The sequence below is a fragment of the Scyliorhinus canicula genome, chromosome 11, assembly GCF_902713615.1.
Source record: "Scyliorhinus canicula chromosome 11, sScyCan1.1, whole genome shotgun sequence".
In the NCBI taxonomy this organism is placed as follows: Eukaryota; Metazoa; Chordata; class Chondrichthyes; order Carcharhiniformes; family Scyliorhinidae; genus Scyliorhinus; species Scyliorhinus canicula.
Window position 1 is genome coordinate 114,161,058 of NC_052156.1, and position 19,843 is coordinate 114,180,900.

A 19,843-nucleotide genomic window follows, 5' to 3' on the forward strand; every position below is an offset into this window, starting at 1 on the left:
ACAAAAAAAACAGTCAAGCAGTCAAAGATCTGTGTTGTAACGTACCTCTTAAGGGATAGCAGCATAGCATCACTCAAAGGGAAATGTCATGTGATCCAGTCTTCGTTTCACTTTTGTTTTGAGCCGAGCACACAAAACTTTGATGTCTTCAAGATTTCTACCAGTGTGTAACTGTTATCATGTGCCTAGTCTTAATAAATGGACCCACATGTTTACCAAATCCCTTATGAGTGATTGGTGCCTTATGTTTTGCCTGGCAAATAAGCCAAAAGTATCATTATAATAACAGTATGATCTGCACACCTAGCAGCAATACATGGTACTTCCAGCAGGGGTCAATAGATAGCATTCAGGAGGAGAGGTTACTGTTACACCGAGGGATCCGAAGACCAACGGCAATGCACCTCGCATCATCGCCTGATTAATTCAAACCAGAAAAGAAAAATGCCTTTATCAAGTGTTGTATTTAAACTGTTTGCTATGCTATCTGTTCTGGAGGTTTGACTGGGACTCCTGACTTCTTGTTTCAGGCTGGAAGCCAAGCTGTTAAAATGCTGGAGAGGGAGATTGCCATCTTGAAGATGGTGAACCATGAACATATTATTAAGCTGGAGGAAGTTTATGAGACTACAAAGGTACTGGGTTTCCAGCTAAGAAATTAGGAAAGCAAACTTTGAACAGTGTATGCTACCTTTCAGCACATTCTAGCAATGGTTTTGTTTCGATTGGCACCAATCTATTGTAATAACTTGTTTTTCATAAATCTGGGAGAAACCATCAGAAATATTTGCATGTAACAATTAAGAGCACATTATTAAAAGGAGGAAAGGACTTATATTTAATATTGCACCTCATTACGTCTCTCAGGGCAGCAACTTACATCGTTTAGGATCATTGGAACAGGAGGGCTTCCAGCTCCTGAAATGAAAAAAAAAATGAAATGAAAATCGCTTATTGTCACAAGTAGGCTTCAAATGAAGACACTGTGAAAAGCCACATTCCGGCGCCTGTTCGGGGAGGCTGGTACAGGAATTGAACCGTGCTGCTGGCCTGCCTAGGACTGCTTTAAAAGCCAGCTCTTTAGCCCAGTGTGCTAAACCAGCCCCTTGAGCCTAGTCTACCATTCAGTTAGATCATTACTGATCTGTTCTTTAGCTCCATCGCCCACCTTGATTCTATAACCTTTTATATACGGCCAAATAAAAATCGATCAATCTCAGCTTCAAAACTTTCAGCCTCAACAGCTTTTTGTGGAAGAGAATCAGAGAAAGGTTATGGTGCTGAAAGGGGCCATTCAGCCCATCAGGTGTGCACTGGTCAAAAAGAGGGAAGAAAGGAAACCAGCCGCTCGTTTTAATCCCACTTTCCAGCAGCTGATCCATAACCTTGCAGCTTCTCGCACTTCAGATGCAGACCCAGGTACCTTTTGAAAAATGAGTTGAACATTTCAGCCTCAACCATCAACTTAGGCAGTGAATTCCAGACAGTTTTTCCTCATGTCCCCTCTAATCCTTCTACCAATCATCTTACATCTATGCCCAATGTTAAGTGATGCCTCAGACAGGGGAAACAAGTCTTTCCTGTCTACCCTATCCAGGCCCATCATAATTTTTTGCACCTCAATTAAGTCACCCCTTAGCCTCCGCTATTCTAAGGAAAACAACCCTGGAGTCCATGTTCTGGAAATTACCTTTTTATTGTGTTTGTATTTCTAAATCTAAAACCAAGTTATTTATTTCACTTCAGTTTTCTCTCTTTTTCTTCCCTCCTGCTCTGATGCAGATTATTGTTAATGGGCTATGGTTCCCAGAGTAGCCCTTGTGCCCCCTCTTCAAAGGGGGCACTCTGATGGGCAAACTTTAACTTTCAGTGATGTAGAATGGGCAATGTTAGGCTGGCCGCTCATTATACAACTTGCCTGGCTTTCCTTTCTACTGTGGATGATGGTTGATTCAATATCTTGCTCCTTTTACAAGATTAGGATTGCTCCCTATGAGTGGCATCTGTAGGCTGTCTTCCCTTGGAAAACACAGCATTCGAGACTGATACTTGTTTCACTCAAAGTACACACACCCTCATTTAAGGCAGAGATAATAATGGGAGTGGGAATCTTGCCATCTAAGATGGCCACCTGCAAAGGACCATGGGAATTATGGCCAACCCAGGACTCAGACAGATACAGAGCCGATGTGTATCTGAAACACAGGTAACCAGGCCTGATCGAAACCCCTGCTTATTTGCATTTCAATGGCCCATTTTCCCAGGACAATGGAACTCCAATCAAGCAACCAGTACAGCCACAGACTGATCGGCGCCACTCCCTTTACTCAGAAAGCCCAACTGCCAAGGTCAATGACCGCTAAGGACCCGCCCAGCCACCAAGGCACCCGCCCCTTTATTGGCCGAAATCGAAGACAGTGATCAGAGCCCTGTCGAACTATTGGGTCCAAGGTTAAGGACCGCCCCAAAGAGCGCGAAATCCCAGAGGGATAAAAGAGAGCACAGCCATGTGTTCTGTCTCTTTTGGATCCGGCCTGTACCAACCCAATCGTAGCAGGAACAGCCAGACAAATTCAAGACCAACGATCACTACCTGACAGATGAGCCCAGCAGAAACAGAGCCAATTTCTTCGAACCAGCGAAGTATAATCCAGATAAAGGCCTTATCCATTTGCACAGTGCCGGCCGCCCTGAAGTGAAGTATAGATTATTGTAGCTAATAGGTGTAGTTTAACTCGTAGTAGATATTGTGTTTGCATGTCGAGATAACTCTTGTGTATGTAAATAAACCATCTTTTGAACTAACTAACTGGCTGTGTGGTCATTTGATCGATATAAGGGAAGGCTTGTGGTTCACCAACATTATTAATAGAGCAACAGAATTCTTTGCTTTCTTCTTGAAGAACATGACATTTGGGACCTGTTATTGGGCTGAATGTTTAGGCCCCATGGGGGACAGACACGAAGGTGGGTACGTAATGTGCAGGTGCCGGTCTGCATACTGGTTTGTGGGCTCCATTCCCAAATATGCGAATGGCGAGTGCAGGGTGGGGAGTGGGGTAGTGCGCAGGGGTGGTAGTATGGACAGGACTAACGGCTCACAAGCAGTGGGCAGCCAATTCAGCTTACCGTAAATCCAGGTGTATAAGTGGAGCTGGCATGTAAGACAACACTATTTCTTGCCCTCCCAAAATGTTTTATTTTTGCATATACTTGACATAGTCAACTCTTTTTCAGACATGACATGCTACACTGTCATTATTTTCAGCCTCAAATTTTCACTGCACAAGTAAATGTTTTACTCACTGGTCACCATATAACCATGTGTAAAGGGTATTAAGAAAGTGATACAGATGGTGTTGCAATATTGCACAGGAGTATAAAACAGACCCACAATGACATTTCAAAATGGTGATCACCCACACTGGCCATTCTGTTTTCTACTTGCTGTACAAATCAACTCCTTGTAGAGATTTTTCAAAACTTCAAAAGCTGACTTATACACAGACATCTGCACAATTAGGCCCTGTAATTGGAGACTGACTGGAATTTTTCAGTTGGCATCCAGGTCTCTGGAGTTTTGGGATAACAGGCCTGTTGCCTGGAGGTGGCCTCCCAGTCGCAGACCAAGGGCTTGATGCTCCTGACAGGCTTAGTGGTCCACTCTGTCTGCCTGGCTTCAGCTGTAACCTCTGGCCAGCCAGTGGAAAGTTTCCCCCACCCCCAACAAATGATGGTCCAGATATTGAAGACATCTTTTTGTTAAAGTTAAAAAATTCGAGAGGGTGTTGGACTGCACGCTCTACCACTTACCCTCAAAAGCATTTTCTTGCTTCTTCCAAACTGGAGGATGACTAGGATTGGCCAATTTATCCTCCAATTTAAAGATCCTACTCACTGTCCTTAATTAGATGGTGGGCCCATCCACTGGCCATTAATTGGCCAATCCAGGGAAAATCACAAAAAAGTGACAGGCTTTTTCTAAAATCACACAAATAAAACTCCGTCTCCCCCACCACCTCGCTCTACTTCACCCCAAAGTGAAATCTAGTTTGTTGTACAAATGTTTAATACTGCATCCCAGTGTCTCAATTCTATCCTTCTTTAGAGAAATCCAGTTTATTTACTTCACACATCTCAATGTTACATAATAATCAATTAAATGATAGATCTCGAGGGAGAATTTTAGACGTATGTGGTTGCTTTGCGCTAAATGCTGAAAATATCACTTATTTATGGATTTTGGTGCTGAGAATATAAATGGCTGGTTTTAAACAGCACTGAAACCCTGTTACTTACCAATCAGTTGATTTGTCCAACTGTGGAGTGTGCATGTGCGGACGGGAAGTGCTGCCCCTAGTGTTGTAACGTCAATAGATGCACCCCTTCTTTTCCAAGGCTTCTCATGGGGATTCGAATCGAGGCCTCAGCAAATTCACTTTACTGACTATTGCGATGAGATAGAGAGCCATATATTCAGTTTTGTTGATGACACAAAGATAAGGCCGCATTGCAGACAGTGTAGATGGAAGCTTAAAATTACAAAGAAATATTGATAGATTAAGTGAATGGGCAACATTGGTAAATGGATTTCAATGTAGGCAAGTGTGAAGACATCAACTTTGGATCTAAAAAAAGCTCAGAATATTTTCTAAATGTTGAAAAAGCTAGAGTCAGTGAATGAGACTTAATGTTCCATGATTAGATTAAATAAAATATAATGAACAGGTATAAAGAATAATCAAAAAAGCTAATGGAATGCTAGCTGAGATTTATATCAAGATGATAAGAACACAAGAAAGTAATAGTCAAGCTACTGGCATACAAAAACAGGTTAGACCCCAAGTGGAGAACAGCATTTATCTCTGCTCACCATACCTCAGGAAGTATATAATGGCCCAGGAAGCGTTGATTTAATCAAATGATACTTCGACATCAAGGGTCAAATAATGAGGCGAGATTGCACGAATTAGGATTGCATTCTCCGGAATTTAGAAGGTTAAGGGGTGATTTGTTCAAGGGTTTCAGGGAACAGATGGAGAAACTATTTCCACTGGTAGGGGAATCTAGGACTAGGCAGCATAATCTAAAGGTTGGAGCCAGAACTTTCAGGATTGAAGCCACTTCTGCCTGTATTGCTGGTAGAAGTTGAATAGTCTCTTTCCGCAATTGTTGATTTGATTCTGAGTCAATTGTCAATTTTAAATCTTCAATTTATAAATTTCTGTTAAGCAAAGCCCTTAAGGAATATGGGGCAAAGACAGGTATATGAAGCTAGGCCACAGATCGACCATGACCTCACTGAATGAACAGGCTTCAGGTGTTACGTGACCGACTCCTCTCCCTGTTTACCTTCCATGCTTCCAAGAATAATTTTAACCTTGCTTAAGATAATAACTGGAGATGATTTTTTACCATTTCAAATAAACTTCCTGCATCATTCCTCGGTAAAATAGAAGTTCCAGTCTGGGAGATGAATGCAAGGGTTACTTAACTCCCAGTGAGAATAAATTGCAAAACTATCTAATAGGCAAGAAAACAAATCACTTCGTTTAAAATCTGAGCATTGTTCCAAAATGGAACCACTTACTCTAATGGGCTTAATGCAGGGCACTATTACAAAACATGATTAAACATTGACACAAACCCATCCGTCTTCTTAAATAAGAGCACTGTATTTCCCACAATCTGAGTAGCTTGTGGTTCAAAGTCACGTAGCCCTGCACTCCATTCTGGGCTGTCTTGTACCACCCTTTGAAAGATGAAATGCCTGCTCCCCCAGTCTTTCTCTGAATTTCCACAGTAGTCCTCCCATCATGTGTATATAAAGCAGTTCTATTTATTACTTGCTTGATTTCACTTTTTTCAAATCAATTGTTTCTCCAAACTACTTTTTATTAAAACAAAAGCTGACGTAATTCTCAGTGTTATTCGGGTAGAAGCCGAGGGCATCTGTGATCACAGTTTTTACTGCAATTCCTGAAAGCTGTGACCTCCGAATATCTGAAGCTACACTTTTGGAATTCTCTGCCCTTGTTTATACCATAACTTATAAAGAGAGAACTAAATCAGTCACAATAACCGTTAATTACTATGAGTGAAATATGAGTGTAACAGGAAGAATGGGACCAAAAATCAGCAGCTCGCAATCCATACCATTGTTCCATCATTCGGAGCCTTCCAGTACTGCCGGAGTCTGTGGGATCAGTAAGAAGACACCTCATCAGCATGAGACAGCTGACACCAGTGATCTTTCCAGTGCATCCCTGGCAGCTGTCAGCCCATGGCAAGCAGAATCTCCAGCTCCTGCCTTTGGAGGGGAATGGGTGGGTTGACCATCAGTTTGGAAGGTCTAATGCACGTAGGGAATATACAGTGAATGGTAGAACCCTCAAGAGTATTGACAGTCAGCGAGATCTAGGTGGACAGGTTCACATGTCAGTGAAAGGAGCAACACAGGTGGAGAAGGTAGTCAAGAAGGCATATGGCATGCTTGCCTTCATTGGCCAGGGCATTGAGTATAAAAATTGACAAGTCATGTTGCAGCTGTATAGAACCTTAGTTAGGCCACACTTAGAGTATAGTGTTCAATTCTGGTCGCCACACTACCAGAAGGATGTGGAGGCTTTAGAGAGGGTGCAGAAGAGATTTACCAGGATGTTGCCTGGTATGGAGGGCATTAGCTATGAGGAGGGGTTAAATAAACTTGGTTTGTTCTCACTGGAACGACGGAGGTTGGGGGGCGACCTGATAGAGGTCTACAAAATTATGAGGGGCATAGACAGAGTGGATAGTCAGAGGCTTTTTCCCAGGGTAGAGGGGTCAATTACTAGGGGGCAGAGGTCTAAGGTGCAAGGGGCTAGGTTTAGAGGAGATGTATGAGGCAAGTTTCTTTACACAGAGGGTAGTGGGTGCCTGGACTCGCTGCCGGAGGTGGTGGTGGGAGCAGGGACAATAGTGATGTTTAAGGGACATCGTGACAAATACATGAATAGGATGAGAATAGAGGGATACAGACCCCGGAAGTGCAGAAGATTTTAGTTTAGACGGGCAGCATGGTCGGCACAGGCTTGGCGGGCCGAAGGGCCTGATCCTGTGCTGTACTTTTCTTTGTTCTTATGACCACCTCGACTCTCTCTCTTGGTCTCAGATGCATGCTTGGAGCCTTGTTTTGATACTAAAATGAGCCCCGCGCTCATTTTAGTTGCCCACCTGCACTGTTGGAAAAAAAGCCTTCAACCAATTTAGCAGCAGCCCCAACTTATGTGGCAATTAGACACTGGCCTCTACACTCCTGTATTGATTACATTTGCTCCTGTTTTAGGCCCATGAATTGGCTCCAACAAAGTTAAGTTTAAATCACAGAGCTTTATAAACCTAACTGCTGCAATCACCTGCAGATGAAATGAAAGAGTCCTGAATAGAAGGTGCAAGGATGTGGATGGAACACGCATAGACAAAGTTGTGCCAGACCTGTCCCATTTAGTCTTCCTGCCATGCCATTTAAATTAATCAATAGAGAATCAAGTGGGTGTCACCTGACAGTTCTCCCCTCAAGTTCCACGTCCAAGCTCAAACAAGGACGAATTATATTCTTTCATGTGATTTTATCAATTGGGAATGATTTGGACACAGAGTCAAGTAACATACCGAGAAGCACCCCACTGTCTAACACCCATCCGTGCATATCAGAGCCTTAGCGGGGGAACTCCCTGACGAGGCCGCATTTACTGCACTGAGGAGCTCTGCTCGCTGGAACTCCCCAGTGCAGCAAGAGAAAAATGGCATCCTGATCTTTTCAACCCATGGTATAATCCCCAACCCCCCCCCCCCCCCCAACCATAGCCCCAACTCATTATAAGGGGGGGGGTCACTTGGCCTCACCCCCCACACTGGGCAAGGCGCCCCCTGGCCCGCTCACCACAGCACAACCTGGCAGTGCCACCTGGGCACCATTGCAGTGTCAGGCTGGCACCCAGGTGGCACCAGCAGTGCCAGGGTACCACCCTTCCCAAAGAGCATGCTCCCGGGAAACCCCCATGAGTTCTGTTCTGTCAGGTCGCCGTTGGTGGAGACCATCACTGAACAGCACTCGCCCAAGGTATCCAAGGCGAGGGGGTTAGATCCCATGCCATGGTTAGATCTTGGGAACGCATATTAGAGTGAGACTTGCTGTCTCATGAGATCACGTTAGACAATGATACCTGGTGAGCCAGATAGATGCCAGAAGTAGGATCTCCCAGCATCTAAGGGTCGCGTTGCGCCGTGCTACATTCCTGGTGCAATGTGGCTGGTTTCATCCATTGTTAAAGAGAAGGCAGGTGTTAGTAGTGGCATAAAGGTCAGACGGCGGAATGTGTTATTAGCAGAACAAGGGTCAGCATTTTCTGAAAACAAAACATGAGAACAAGTTACAAAGTGAATCTTGGGGCTGGGGGTGGAAGAAATCAAAACGGAGGACAGAGCTCATGATTTCAAGTTGTTGAACTGAATGTTATAATATAATAATAATATAATAATCTTTATTGTCACAAGTAGGCTTACATTAACACTGCAATTAAATGATTGTGAAAAGCCCCTGGTGCCACATTCCGGTGCCTGTTCGGGTACACCGAGGGAGAATACAGGATATCCAAATTACCTAACAGCACGCCTTTCGGGACTTGTGGGAGAAAACCGGGATGTTAAGTCCAGATGAATGTAAAATGCTCCCAGACCTGTAATTTTCCAGCATTTCCTGTTTTTATTATTTAAAAAAGTAATTTACCTTTTTGTCCCATTTATTGATGGGACTTCACTGGTTGATGTGATGTTAGCTACTGAATAAGTACAATCATTAACCGAATGACACTCTACTCTGCTCCATTTCTCCTTTCTGATTTAGAAAGTCTACCTTGTCATTGAATTTTGTGAACTTGGGGAGCTGAAGGGAATTCTGGAAGAGAAAGGCCATTTGAGTGAGTCAGAAACCAAACACATTATTTCCAGCTTGGCGAGTGCCATCTTTTACCTCCACAAAAATGGTAAGATGCTCTGTACAACCTTAATAGTTATAGCATTGTAAATAACACTTACCAATAGTCGTCTGTAATTCTATATGTTCTATTTGCATTTGCTGTGGCCATCTGCCTGCTGGTCAACCCTAAGCACATCATTTGTTTCCTCTCTAGAAATATTAAATTGGAAAATGCTACAATTAAACCACATGTCAGCTTACAGCATGTTATCCTGAATCAGCAATATTTACATCACAACAATTTCCAACTTACTTTGGGACAAAAACTATTGGTAACTGCATTGTGCACTTCTAACAGAAAAATTATTTGCAACTATATTGTGACCAAGCTAAGAAAACAGTTATTTGTAACTACATGATGGCACATCTAATATTTTCAACATATCCTTGAAACAGGAAACTAGGAATAGGAGTTGGCCATTCATCCCATCAAGCCAGTTCATGGCTGCCCTGCATCTCACCTCCATTTATCACCCTCTTCCATTGTCCTTAATACCTAATAAAAATCTACCCCCCCCCCCCCACCCCCTTCTGAAATTTCCACTGGCCCTCAGTGGCTTTTTAAGGGCGAGACAGCCAGACACTTCTGTGATGAAGTGCTTCCTGACATCATCCTTGAACAGTTTGGCTCCAATTGTAAGGTTATTGCTGCTCTTATTCTGGATACCCCGCCAGTTAAACTAATGTCTCTCTATCTACCCCACTAACTCCTTCAGTCAACTTATAAGCACCCCTTCATTTCCTAAATTCAGGGGCTCAGGTATTAAGGCTTATCCCACACGTTTGGTTGTCATTCTAGCATGAGACAAGAGAGGAACAATACAAAGGAACATTTTGTAGGGATTGTGGAGCCTTGTGAAACCATGCATTAAGTTATAAATCCAACTACTGCCCTACTCAATCAAGTTTGGTTCAGTTCTAGTACGATTGCCCAAGCCCAAAGCCCCACTCTGGACTGAGTATATAATCTAAACTGACAATTTGAAGGTTCTGTTGTTTGGAATGAGATGTTAACCACATCAAAGGACTAATCCAGTACGTATGACAGTTGAGATCAGGTGAGGAAAAACATTTCACCTTCGTGGGCCACGTTGTAAGGACTACATAAACTGCTATTATGTTTAAATAAATCCAATTTGCATATATTTCAAGTTGCCTACACTAACAGATTTCATGTTCAATTATAGGATTTGTGCATGATCACATTTAGAGACTTCAGAAACATTAATATTCCACAAAACTAATTTGGAAACTGCTGCAGTTAAATGTTAGGCTGTTATTTTTTTAAATTAATTCACGAGAGATGTGTGTTGTTGGCAAGGCTAGCATTTATTACCCATCTTTAATTGGTGGCGATCATTGAACCACTGAAGATCACTTGGACTATGGATTTTCATAATCATTTTGACACAAGTGAGCGGCTTGCTCAGCCATCTCAGTTAAGTGTTAACCACGGTGTTGATGGTCTGGAGTCACAATTATACCTAACTGGAGTACAGACAGCATTCCCTCTTTAAAGGATATTGGTGAAACAGTTTTTTTTTAAATGACAAATCAGTGGTTTTGTGGCCACCATAAGGGATACTAGCCTTATTTATGTAATTAAGTGAATTTAAATTCCTTAATTGCATTATTGGGATTTGAACTCCCCTCAAGATTAGTTGCCGACCTCTCTGGACAACTGGTCCAGTCATACAACCACTGTGCCACCATAGCCCAGAAATCAAAGTATGTTCACACAAGCTAGTAGATATTAAAAAAATACTGAAACAAAAGGTGGTTAAAATATAAATGAGTGACGAGGCATTGACGTGTTCCACCAAAGATCAAAAACAATAAGTAATTCATTATAATGCCTCATAATCAATGAGTACATCACACCCATTGTGTGCTAGACCAAGGTGATCATTAATTACTTTGTATTATTATTCTAAAGAAATTGCGTGATTCAATTAAGCGAATCCACTTGCAACTGTTGCTCCAAGTGTTCACTTGGCACTTGAGAAATAAAGCAGCTCAATTCTTCATTCTGACCCCACCTAAATAAAGTACAAACCTTCTGGCCTAATGAAAGGGTCGAGAAGTACGTGACGGAACGTGCAAAAGAAACAGGTCAAGAGTTACCGCTTTGGGTGCAATCGCTGATGTGGTTACAAACTGCTCCAGCTTTCACAAGTGTTTTCCTTTTGCTCTGTTGAATCAATTTGCATATTGCCAAAAAGATAAAATGTTCCATGAGCCAGCACAATTGGGCAACATCTATGAATGTAAATTTATTAAAAATTGCAATTAAAAGCAATCTGTGTTATGCTTAAATAGTGCTCCCCTAGTGAGGCTTTATTAATACAACTAAAAATCTATTTATCTGCATCAACTTATATATATCTAGCACATTTAATGTAATCAAGCATAATAATAATCTTTATTAGTGTCACAAATAGGCTTACATTAACACTGCAATGAAGTTACTATGAAAATCTCCTAGTCGTCACACTCCAGCGCCTGTTCGGGTACACGGAGGGAGAATTCAGAATGTCCAATTCACCTAACAAGCACGTCTTTTGGGACTTGTGGGATGAAACCGGGGCATCCAGAGGAAACCCACGCAGACACGGGGAGAACGTGCAGACTCTGCACAGACAGTGACCCAAGCCTGGTGCTGTGAAGCAACAGTGCTAACCACTGTGCTACCGTGCTGCATGAAGGCATCTCACTGGAATGTTCCAATGCGAAAAAAATGAAGCCATATCACAAGATCATTAGGTCGTGGCCATAGGGTTAGTTTTTAAGAAGCATCTTAAAGGAGAAAAGAGTGGTAGAGAAATGGAGGAATTATTCCAGTGTTTGGGGCCTAGGTGACCTAAGGCATAACTACCAACAGTGGGACAATTAAAATCAGGAATGCCCAAGGGGCCAGAATTAGATTAGCACAAATTTTTTGGCAGGTAGTGGGACAGGAGGAGATCACAGAGATAGGGAGGGAAGGGCAAGCAAGTTTGTCCCGGGACTTGGAAACGAGGCTGAGAATTTTTTTAAAATCCAAAGATAGGATACAGGTTTTAGACAACCTCAAGTTTACAGAGAGTAGAACGTGGGAGACCAGTCAGGAGTGTGCAGTGTCGCAGTAATAAGGGCATGATTGAGGGTTTCAGCAAAGGGAGAGCTGAACCAGATTTGGGTAATTTTACAGAGGTGGAAATTGACATTTAATCAGTTGCTAGGAAACTCAGGTTGGAGGGACGACCAAAACAGTGGTTTCAGTCTTCCCAATATTTAATCACATATCACAGAGAACAAGCCTTTTAAGCATAATGTGCCCAGATAACCAACTGTGAGTAACCGGATTTTAAATAACTGAAAATGACTTGAAAAAGACTTTTGCATTTGTTGGTTACATTGGTGTACAATAGTCAGTTTCTCAGTTAATTGAAAAAGAATTTCCCACAGCAAATAAAACATGTCCATTAGTGCCCTGCATTAAAAAAAAGCTTAAAATGCCAAGTTGTTTTGGAAGCCCAGAGTGAGCATCATTTAGTGGAAACTTATCATGCGATTAATTAAATCTCTGGTGTGTGTGTGGGGTAGTCATTCAGTGGGAAGAGAGCAGTTGTGGAGGTGGGGAGGGAAGTTGGGGGGGGGGGGGGGGGGAAATGGGGACTGCCTTCTGGGATTACATTGTCTTTTAACCAGCAAAGCCATCACAAGTGAACGTAGAGTTGAGTACATAGAACATAGAACAGTACAGCACAGTACAGGCCCTTCAGCCCACAATGTTATGCCGACCATTTATCTTCATCTAAGATCAACCTAACCTACACCCCTTCAATTTACTGCTGTCCTTGTGCCTGTCTAAGAGTATCTGAGCATTGGGCAGAGAAAGCAGGATAAAGTGTCCTGGAAGGGAATAGGCCCCCTGTTCTTGGGTCCCAACCAGTATACCCTGCTCTAAATGATTGGACATCGTCGTGCTGACATAAAGCTGGGAACGTTATTTTGGATCTACGCTACTCGCAATATTAAAAAATATTTTTTAATATTCTCTTTTTGTTTAGATATTATTCACAGGGATTTGAAGCTGGAAAATATCCTGGTGAAAAGTAATAACAATACAGATGACAATGAATTAAAACTAAATATCAAAGTAAGTTTCTCTCTTATCAATCTGTGTACAATTTAATACACTGGAATCAATAGTTTGTGTACCGATTGGACTTCATATTGGCGCAGAACTTCCAATCAATGGCTTGGAATACATGTCTGGGAAATATGGATTTCCCATGGGCAGTTCCTCTGCGTCTGGAACCCTCTGAGGGTCTGCAAATTCTGAGTTAAAGTCGGACACTTTGGATGGTTCTGACTCATTCACCAGAATTGTTACCCAGGAAACATTACGAGGAGTAAAACCAGTTCTAACTTCTGGGTAACTATACTACTGTAAACCTCCCCACCCCCACCTCAACCCTGACCACTCTCCTGACCCACCTACGCCATTACACCCTCACCAACCTACCTGCCACCCTACTCCCTCACTGCATAGCTTCACAAAGTGGCTTTGGGGCCTTTATACTCACCACTTACTGCAATGTGGCAACTAGTGCCATGGCATGGCTGCCCTTGACAATCCTGCACTGTAAAGAAGGGCTCTCTGAACAGGTATGCTGCTCGTTTCTGAAGAAGCCTGGATTGGAAGTTTGTCCAGAAATGTATGTGCTCCACCTTAGGGTGCAAACGAAAGAGTGGAGTGGCCATTTGATGGTGATTGTCACTCCTCGGACGATTCGGCCTCTTGTAATAATCTGGGACAACGATGAGGAAGTATTGACGAATATTTAAACCAAGTCTTGAACAAGACCTATTTCTAAATGTCCCACAATCAACCTTCTACTCTGGTTACTGACACTCTCAGAAGAGCAGTTAGTCATCAGATGAACAGAGGTTGAACAATGGCCTTCACCAAAGAAAATCATTATTGAGCATGTTATAAACACATTGGGACAGTATGGCTAGGTGAGGGACATATTCTTGTAGACATTTCCAGCTTTCAGAAAAGTCTAATCATACCCCATGATTGAGCAAAACAATGGGGAATGACACAGAACAAAACCCTGTTGAAATGCCCTTGGAGCCAAAGTCAAATGCCAATGTACCTAATGCAAGGCTCTCACTTCAGTGTCTGAGCCCTCCATCCTGTCCAAATATTCACGGAGTAGTGGCATATTGTCTTCTGCATTACCTCAACTGGCATCCATGCCTACCCATCAATCTGCTGCGAGCTTACTCTTCACCATAAAAAACTGTCTTGGTCAAGTCGAAACAAAGTGCAATCAGAAAGAAGTTTCCCAATAATTGATATTTGTAGGAAATTTCACAGTTTGGTATCCCATGGTATATGATCCTGAGTCATTCAGAAGATTTCAGATTGATTCACTATCTTTATTGAGTCAGCTCACGTCACCTCATGTGTTAGTGAAAACATTACATTTAGCCACAGCTTTTCTGGACAACTGTGCAAATCATAGAAACCCAACAGTGCAGATGGAGGCCATTCTACCATGAAGTCTGCACTGACCCTCCGAAATAACACTCCACATAGACTCACTCTCACGCCCTATCCCCGTAACCCCACCTAACCTGAACATCTTTGGACACTAAGGGGCAATTTAGCATGACCAATTCACCTAACCTACACACCTTTGGACACGAAGGGGCACGTTAACATGACCAATCCACCTAACCTCCACATCTTTGGATTGTGGGAGGAAACCGGAGCACCCGGAGGAAACCCACACAGGGAGAAAGTGCAAACTGCACACAGTCACCTCAGGTCGGAATTGAACCTGGGTCCCTGGAGCTGTGAGGCAGCAGTGCTAACCACTGATCCTCCGTGCTGCCAGGTATCCCAATCAGCCAGGTATCTCAATTCTGATCATTATCCAATCACACCCTGTCTCCCCTTTGCCGGAAACTAAGTGTATGGCACGTGTCAAACAAGGGCATGGTTGGGGTTCAATAGCTGGGTAGCCTTCCAACAATAAATGTCCTGGCTCACAAGAAGAATGGATAGTTAGCTGAAATATTAGAGTGATTGGTGATATTTTATTCCAGGACCGGGTGTTAGAGGGGCTGGTGGTGACCTACTCTCGGATGAGTCTTGGCCTTTTGGAAGCGAAGGAGAACAGGCTGTGCTTGAAAGTAGACTTTCACACACGTCTGCTTTTGCATTCACAGGTGACAGACTTTGGCTTGTCTGTGCTGAAGGATGGTGCTGGTGTTGGCAGCGAATCAATGTTACAGGACACGTGTGGTACACCGTTATACATGGGTAAACAGCAGGCACTTTTGCTCAGATTAAGAGTTGGAAATTTAAAACCAGAAGCTTTGTTTCCCTACTTACATTTCTAATTCTTTTCTCATTATTTAACAGCCCCGGAGATAATCAATAACTATGACTACAGCAAGCAGTGTGATCTCTGGAGCATTGGAATCATCATGTATATCCTGTATGTGGGCAACCCATTGCTTTTTGAGATTTTTTAACTGTTTTGCTACCAATGAAAATTTATGTGAAGCCGTTAACTTGTGCATTAATAGAAACAATCCAACAAATCACATTCTGGGTTATAGGGTAGAAGTAGAGACAATGTTTCCACTCACGCACAAGTCCAAAACTAAAGATCATAATCAATAAATCCAATAAGGTATTCAGGAGAAATTTCTTTACTCGACAGTTGTGAACCAGGAACTTGCTACCTTAGGAAGTATTTCAGATAAAAACAAGTGCAATTAAGAGAAAGGAAGAAAAGTACATGAGGGAAAAAGGAACACTGATGGGGTTAGACAAGATACATTGGGAGGAGGCACCTAAACACTGGCATGGATCTGTTAACCTGTGTCCGTGCTGGAAATATCCATGTAATAATCAATGCTTTGTGATTGCCATTGTTGTCAATCGCTGTCCAGGGGCTTTTAATTCCTGGGCAGCTATCGAACAAAACTTTTCACAAGCCAAAGAGGGGGCGGCATAAATGATTAAAAATGGCATTCGCTGGTCCATCATCAGCAGCACTTTGCACCATAAGAATTCCTGCCAGGCAGATCTTCAAAGGAGTCCCTTCCTCTGAGCCAGAAGCTCCGGATTCAAGTCCCACTCCAGGACTTGTTGGCCAACGAAGGTGTGTTTGTAACGCGACTAAACAGGTTGAGAATCAACTTGTAAATCTTTCCAGGACGCGTAGATGGCAGATAGTGAGAGTGGGAGACATTCCTGGTCAGCTGTGTGATGGAAAGAAATTGGAGCCTCGATTATCGCTATTGTTAGCTCTGGACTCAAACATACATTTAAAATTTTATGTTGCCACAGGAACTTGAAATCCCAGGGGAGGGAGTGGTAGATGGCTGGTGGAAAACTGATTGGTGCCAACAGCATGTGTTCAATCTGGGGGTGGATTCATACCTGTCTTCTTGCCCTACTGCCGTGGAGGTCATGGCTTTATGGGTCAGACCTGTCTTTGGGCAAAGGACCCAAGAAGCAGATGATACCATGCCTAACCCTGAGGCCGCCAAAGGCAGTTAACAAGTTTCCAATATTTCACTGCCTGATGTGCTTTCTTGGAGCTAGCGTACCCAGGGAAGATAGTTGCTCAGGATATTCTCCACATTCATCTAAAAGGAATGTGCAAATAGTTACTGCAATACATAGTTCAGTGTGAATTGAAAAGCTAAAAAAATCTATTGTTTTGTTTTGCAGGCTATGTGGTCAAGCTCCATTTTCAGCTACAAGTTCAGAAAAACTGTATGAGGAAATAAAAAAAGGGGACCTAGATTTTTCTCATTCAAGTCTGAAGTCCATCAGTGAGAGTGGTAAGATCCTCAAGGACAGTAACATTACTAATAAGCCCAGTGCAACACGACAGGTAACGCGTGATCAGTCTGTCAGAATTTCTCAACCGCTGGATGTTGTAATATTTTTCTTAAGGCTTGCTATCCCTCTTGGAAGTTCCCATGTAAGGGTTTACCTGGCAATTGTGCGAAAGTGCTAGCTTCCACTGGACAATTGCGCTGTGCTGGGAACCATCCGCCAAAATGATTGAAATCGCTAACTTCGGATGGTTCTGCCAGTTTTACATTCATGTTTACTTTGAAAGAGTTGGAAGAAAAATAATTTACTTCAAAGTAACTATTTTAAATACCCCGACCGAGCCCCGCTAGGTAAACCCCTCTTATCCCAACCCCCTAGGGACCTCCCAAAACTAAGCCCCTCAACCCCTATGGCAGGGGTGGGCAAACTTTTCCGTGCAAGGGCCACATTCAGAAATTCACAATTTTAAAGGGCCGCATAGTATATTAAGTAAAATAATTACTTCACCCGGTTATGATTCTGGGCGCCCCATATAGAACATAGAACAGTACAGCACAGAACAGGCCCTTCGGCCCTCGACTTTCTGCCGAGCAATAATCACCCTACTCAAGTCAACGTATCCACCCTATACCAGTAAGTAACCCAACAGCCCCCCCCCCCCCCCCCATTAACCTTAAAAAAAAAATTTTAAATTAAAAAAAAAAATTTTTTTTTTAATGACTTGGTGGGCCGCATAAAAACTTTTGGCGGGCCGCAGTTTGCCCACCCCTGCCCTATGGTATTTCCCCCCTTCCCTGATGTCTGGATTCCCGCCCATGTCCAGATCCCAACCCCCATATAAGGATCCTCCCCTGACGAAGTCCGAACACCCACCTCCACATCCTATTCACTTACCTCCTCCCTTTCAATGCGACCTTTAAACTCACTTGCTTTATGGTAGTCAGTGACGGAAAAAGTGTGTGTGTCCTCCTTTGCTCAGCTATTTGTGCACTTTGCCACTGGAGCCAGGGACGTGCTTAGCATTGCCAGCCTCACCCAGTCTGAGTCAGGAAGGTTGGGCGAGGCAGGCAAGTTGCTATGGAGTGGCAACCTGCTGCTGATGGCCACTCTGCGGAAGTTACAGCTCAATAACTCATAACTCTGCAATAAAATTATTTTCCGCCTGACAAGAAGCTTGAAAATCTGAGTGTTAATATTTCTGCTTTGTTTCCATTCTTGGGTGTTGTTTATTTGCTCTCAACACATTTGTTCGGCATTAACACTTAAAAAAGGACTAATGTTAAGTAAGATCAACAACCTTGTGAAGGTAAAAGGGGGCAAGAGCTGGAACCTGGAGCAATCCAGTGAGTATGCACACTTAACACTTTCTAGATGGGAGGATCAGTGAAACATTCTCAAGGACGTATGGAAGCTGCAGATCACCCATATGATTAATTTGAAACAGAGTGAAAAAGGGAAGGATCCAGTGGTACTGGTAGTGAGCTATTTCAAGTAAGGATTGTTTTTCACACTGGAGATTGTTTCAAATAACAATAGAGTTGAGATTTGGAAGTTGTTTGTTAATTCATATTTCAATAATAGGATCAACAAAAACCATAGAAAATACATTTTCGGAGGCTGGATCTGTACATCTTTGGCTCCCGGTAGGACAGGTCAGGGCCATAAGCAATTATTGTCAATACTGTTCATTGGCCGACTTTTTATTTTAGTCTCTGACCTGGCTATGTTACACATCTCCACTCAGTGCTGAAATCTGAAATATTTTGGGCAGGATTCTCTATTGGATGACACCGAAATCGGGAAAGGCGATTAGGTGGAGAATCGGGTTCCGACGCCAAAATCGAGGCAGGCGCTGATTTGACGCCAAATCGCGATTCTCCGTCACCTCGACAGCGTCGTCAATGCAGTCCAGAATGGACGTTCAGTAGACACTGTTTGCATATTATTAGCGAGACCGACCCGGTATTCTCTGGGGCCTCTGTGATTCTCCGCCTCTGATGGACCAAGTTCCCAACAAGTGGTTGACACCGGCGTGGTGGCTGCTGAGGGAGAGAGAGAGGGGGTAGGACATAGAAGGGAGCGACTGTGGGCTGCCGGGCCGGTCACTGGCTGTGGTGGGGGATGCCCTGCCAGGGCAGGGGGAGTGGAGACAGTGGGAACAGGCTGAGAGGCACAACTGGCACCACAAGGGTATGGGGGAGGATCCTCTCCTGGTGGCCGTCAAGGTGACGGCCGCCTTGGCACTTTACGTTCGTGGAGCAGGCTCGAAGGGCTGAATTGCCTGCTCCTACTTCTATTTTCTATCACAACTGATGGTGAAATTTGAATTCAATTTAAAAAATCTGGAATTAAAAGTCTAACGATGACCGTGAAACCATTGTCGATTGTCATAAAAACCCATCTAGTTCATTAATGTCTTTTAGGGAAGGGAATCTGTCGTCCTCATCTGGTCTGGTCTACATTTGACTCCAGACCCACAGCAATGTGGTTGATTCTCAAATGCCCTCAGGGGCGGGCAATAACTGCAGGCCCAGCCAACAACCGCCACATCCCGTGAACAAATTTGCTATGTTTCTATCACGGCTGATGGTGAAATTTGATGGCAGCACGGTAGCAGAGTGGTTAGCACAATTTCTTCACAGCTCCAGGGTACCAAGTTCGATTCCCGGCTTGGGTCACTGTCTATGCGGAGTCTGCACATCCTCCCCGTGTGTGCGTGGGCTTCCTCCGGGTGCTCCAGTTTCCTCCCACAGTCCAAAGATGTGCAGGTTGGGTGGATTGGCCATGCTAAATTGCCCTTAGTGTTGGGTGGGGTTACTGGGTTATGGGGATAGGGTGTGGGCTTGGGTGGGGTGCTCTTTCCAAGAGCCGGTGCAGACTCGATGGGCCAAATGGCTCCTTCTGCACTGTAAATTCTATGAAGGATTTTTAAAAAACTTACCTGTTTGATCCCCATTTTGAAAATCGGC

At 43.4% G+C, this 19,843-nt stretch overlaps 1 protein-coding gene across 2 annotated transcripts in view; it reads left to right on the plus strand.

Annotated features, from left to right (window-relative positions):
• Positions 1-19,843, plus strand: part of LOC119973662 (serine/threonine-protein kinase 33-like) — a 176,906-nt gene that overhangs the window by 148,625 nt on the left and 8,438 nt on the right. For both annotated transcript variants that reach the window (XM_038812045.1, XM_038812044.1), the window contains 6 exons: positions 531-635; positions 8,885-9,023; positions 13,069-13,157; positions 15,245-15,338; positions 15,441-15,516; positions 16,764-16,876. In XM_038812045.1, coding sequence (XP_038667973.1) covers positions 531-635; positions 8,885-9,023; positions 13,069-13,157; positions 15,245-15,338; positions 15,441-15,516; positions 16,764-16,876 — 616 coding nt within the window. The remainder of the gene's footprint in view (positions 1-530; positions 636-8,884; positions 9,024-13,068; positions 13,158-15,244; positions 15,339-15,440; positions 15,517-16,763; positions 16,877-19,843) is intronic.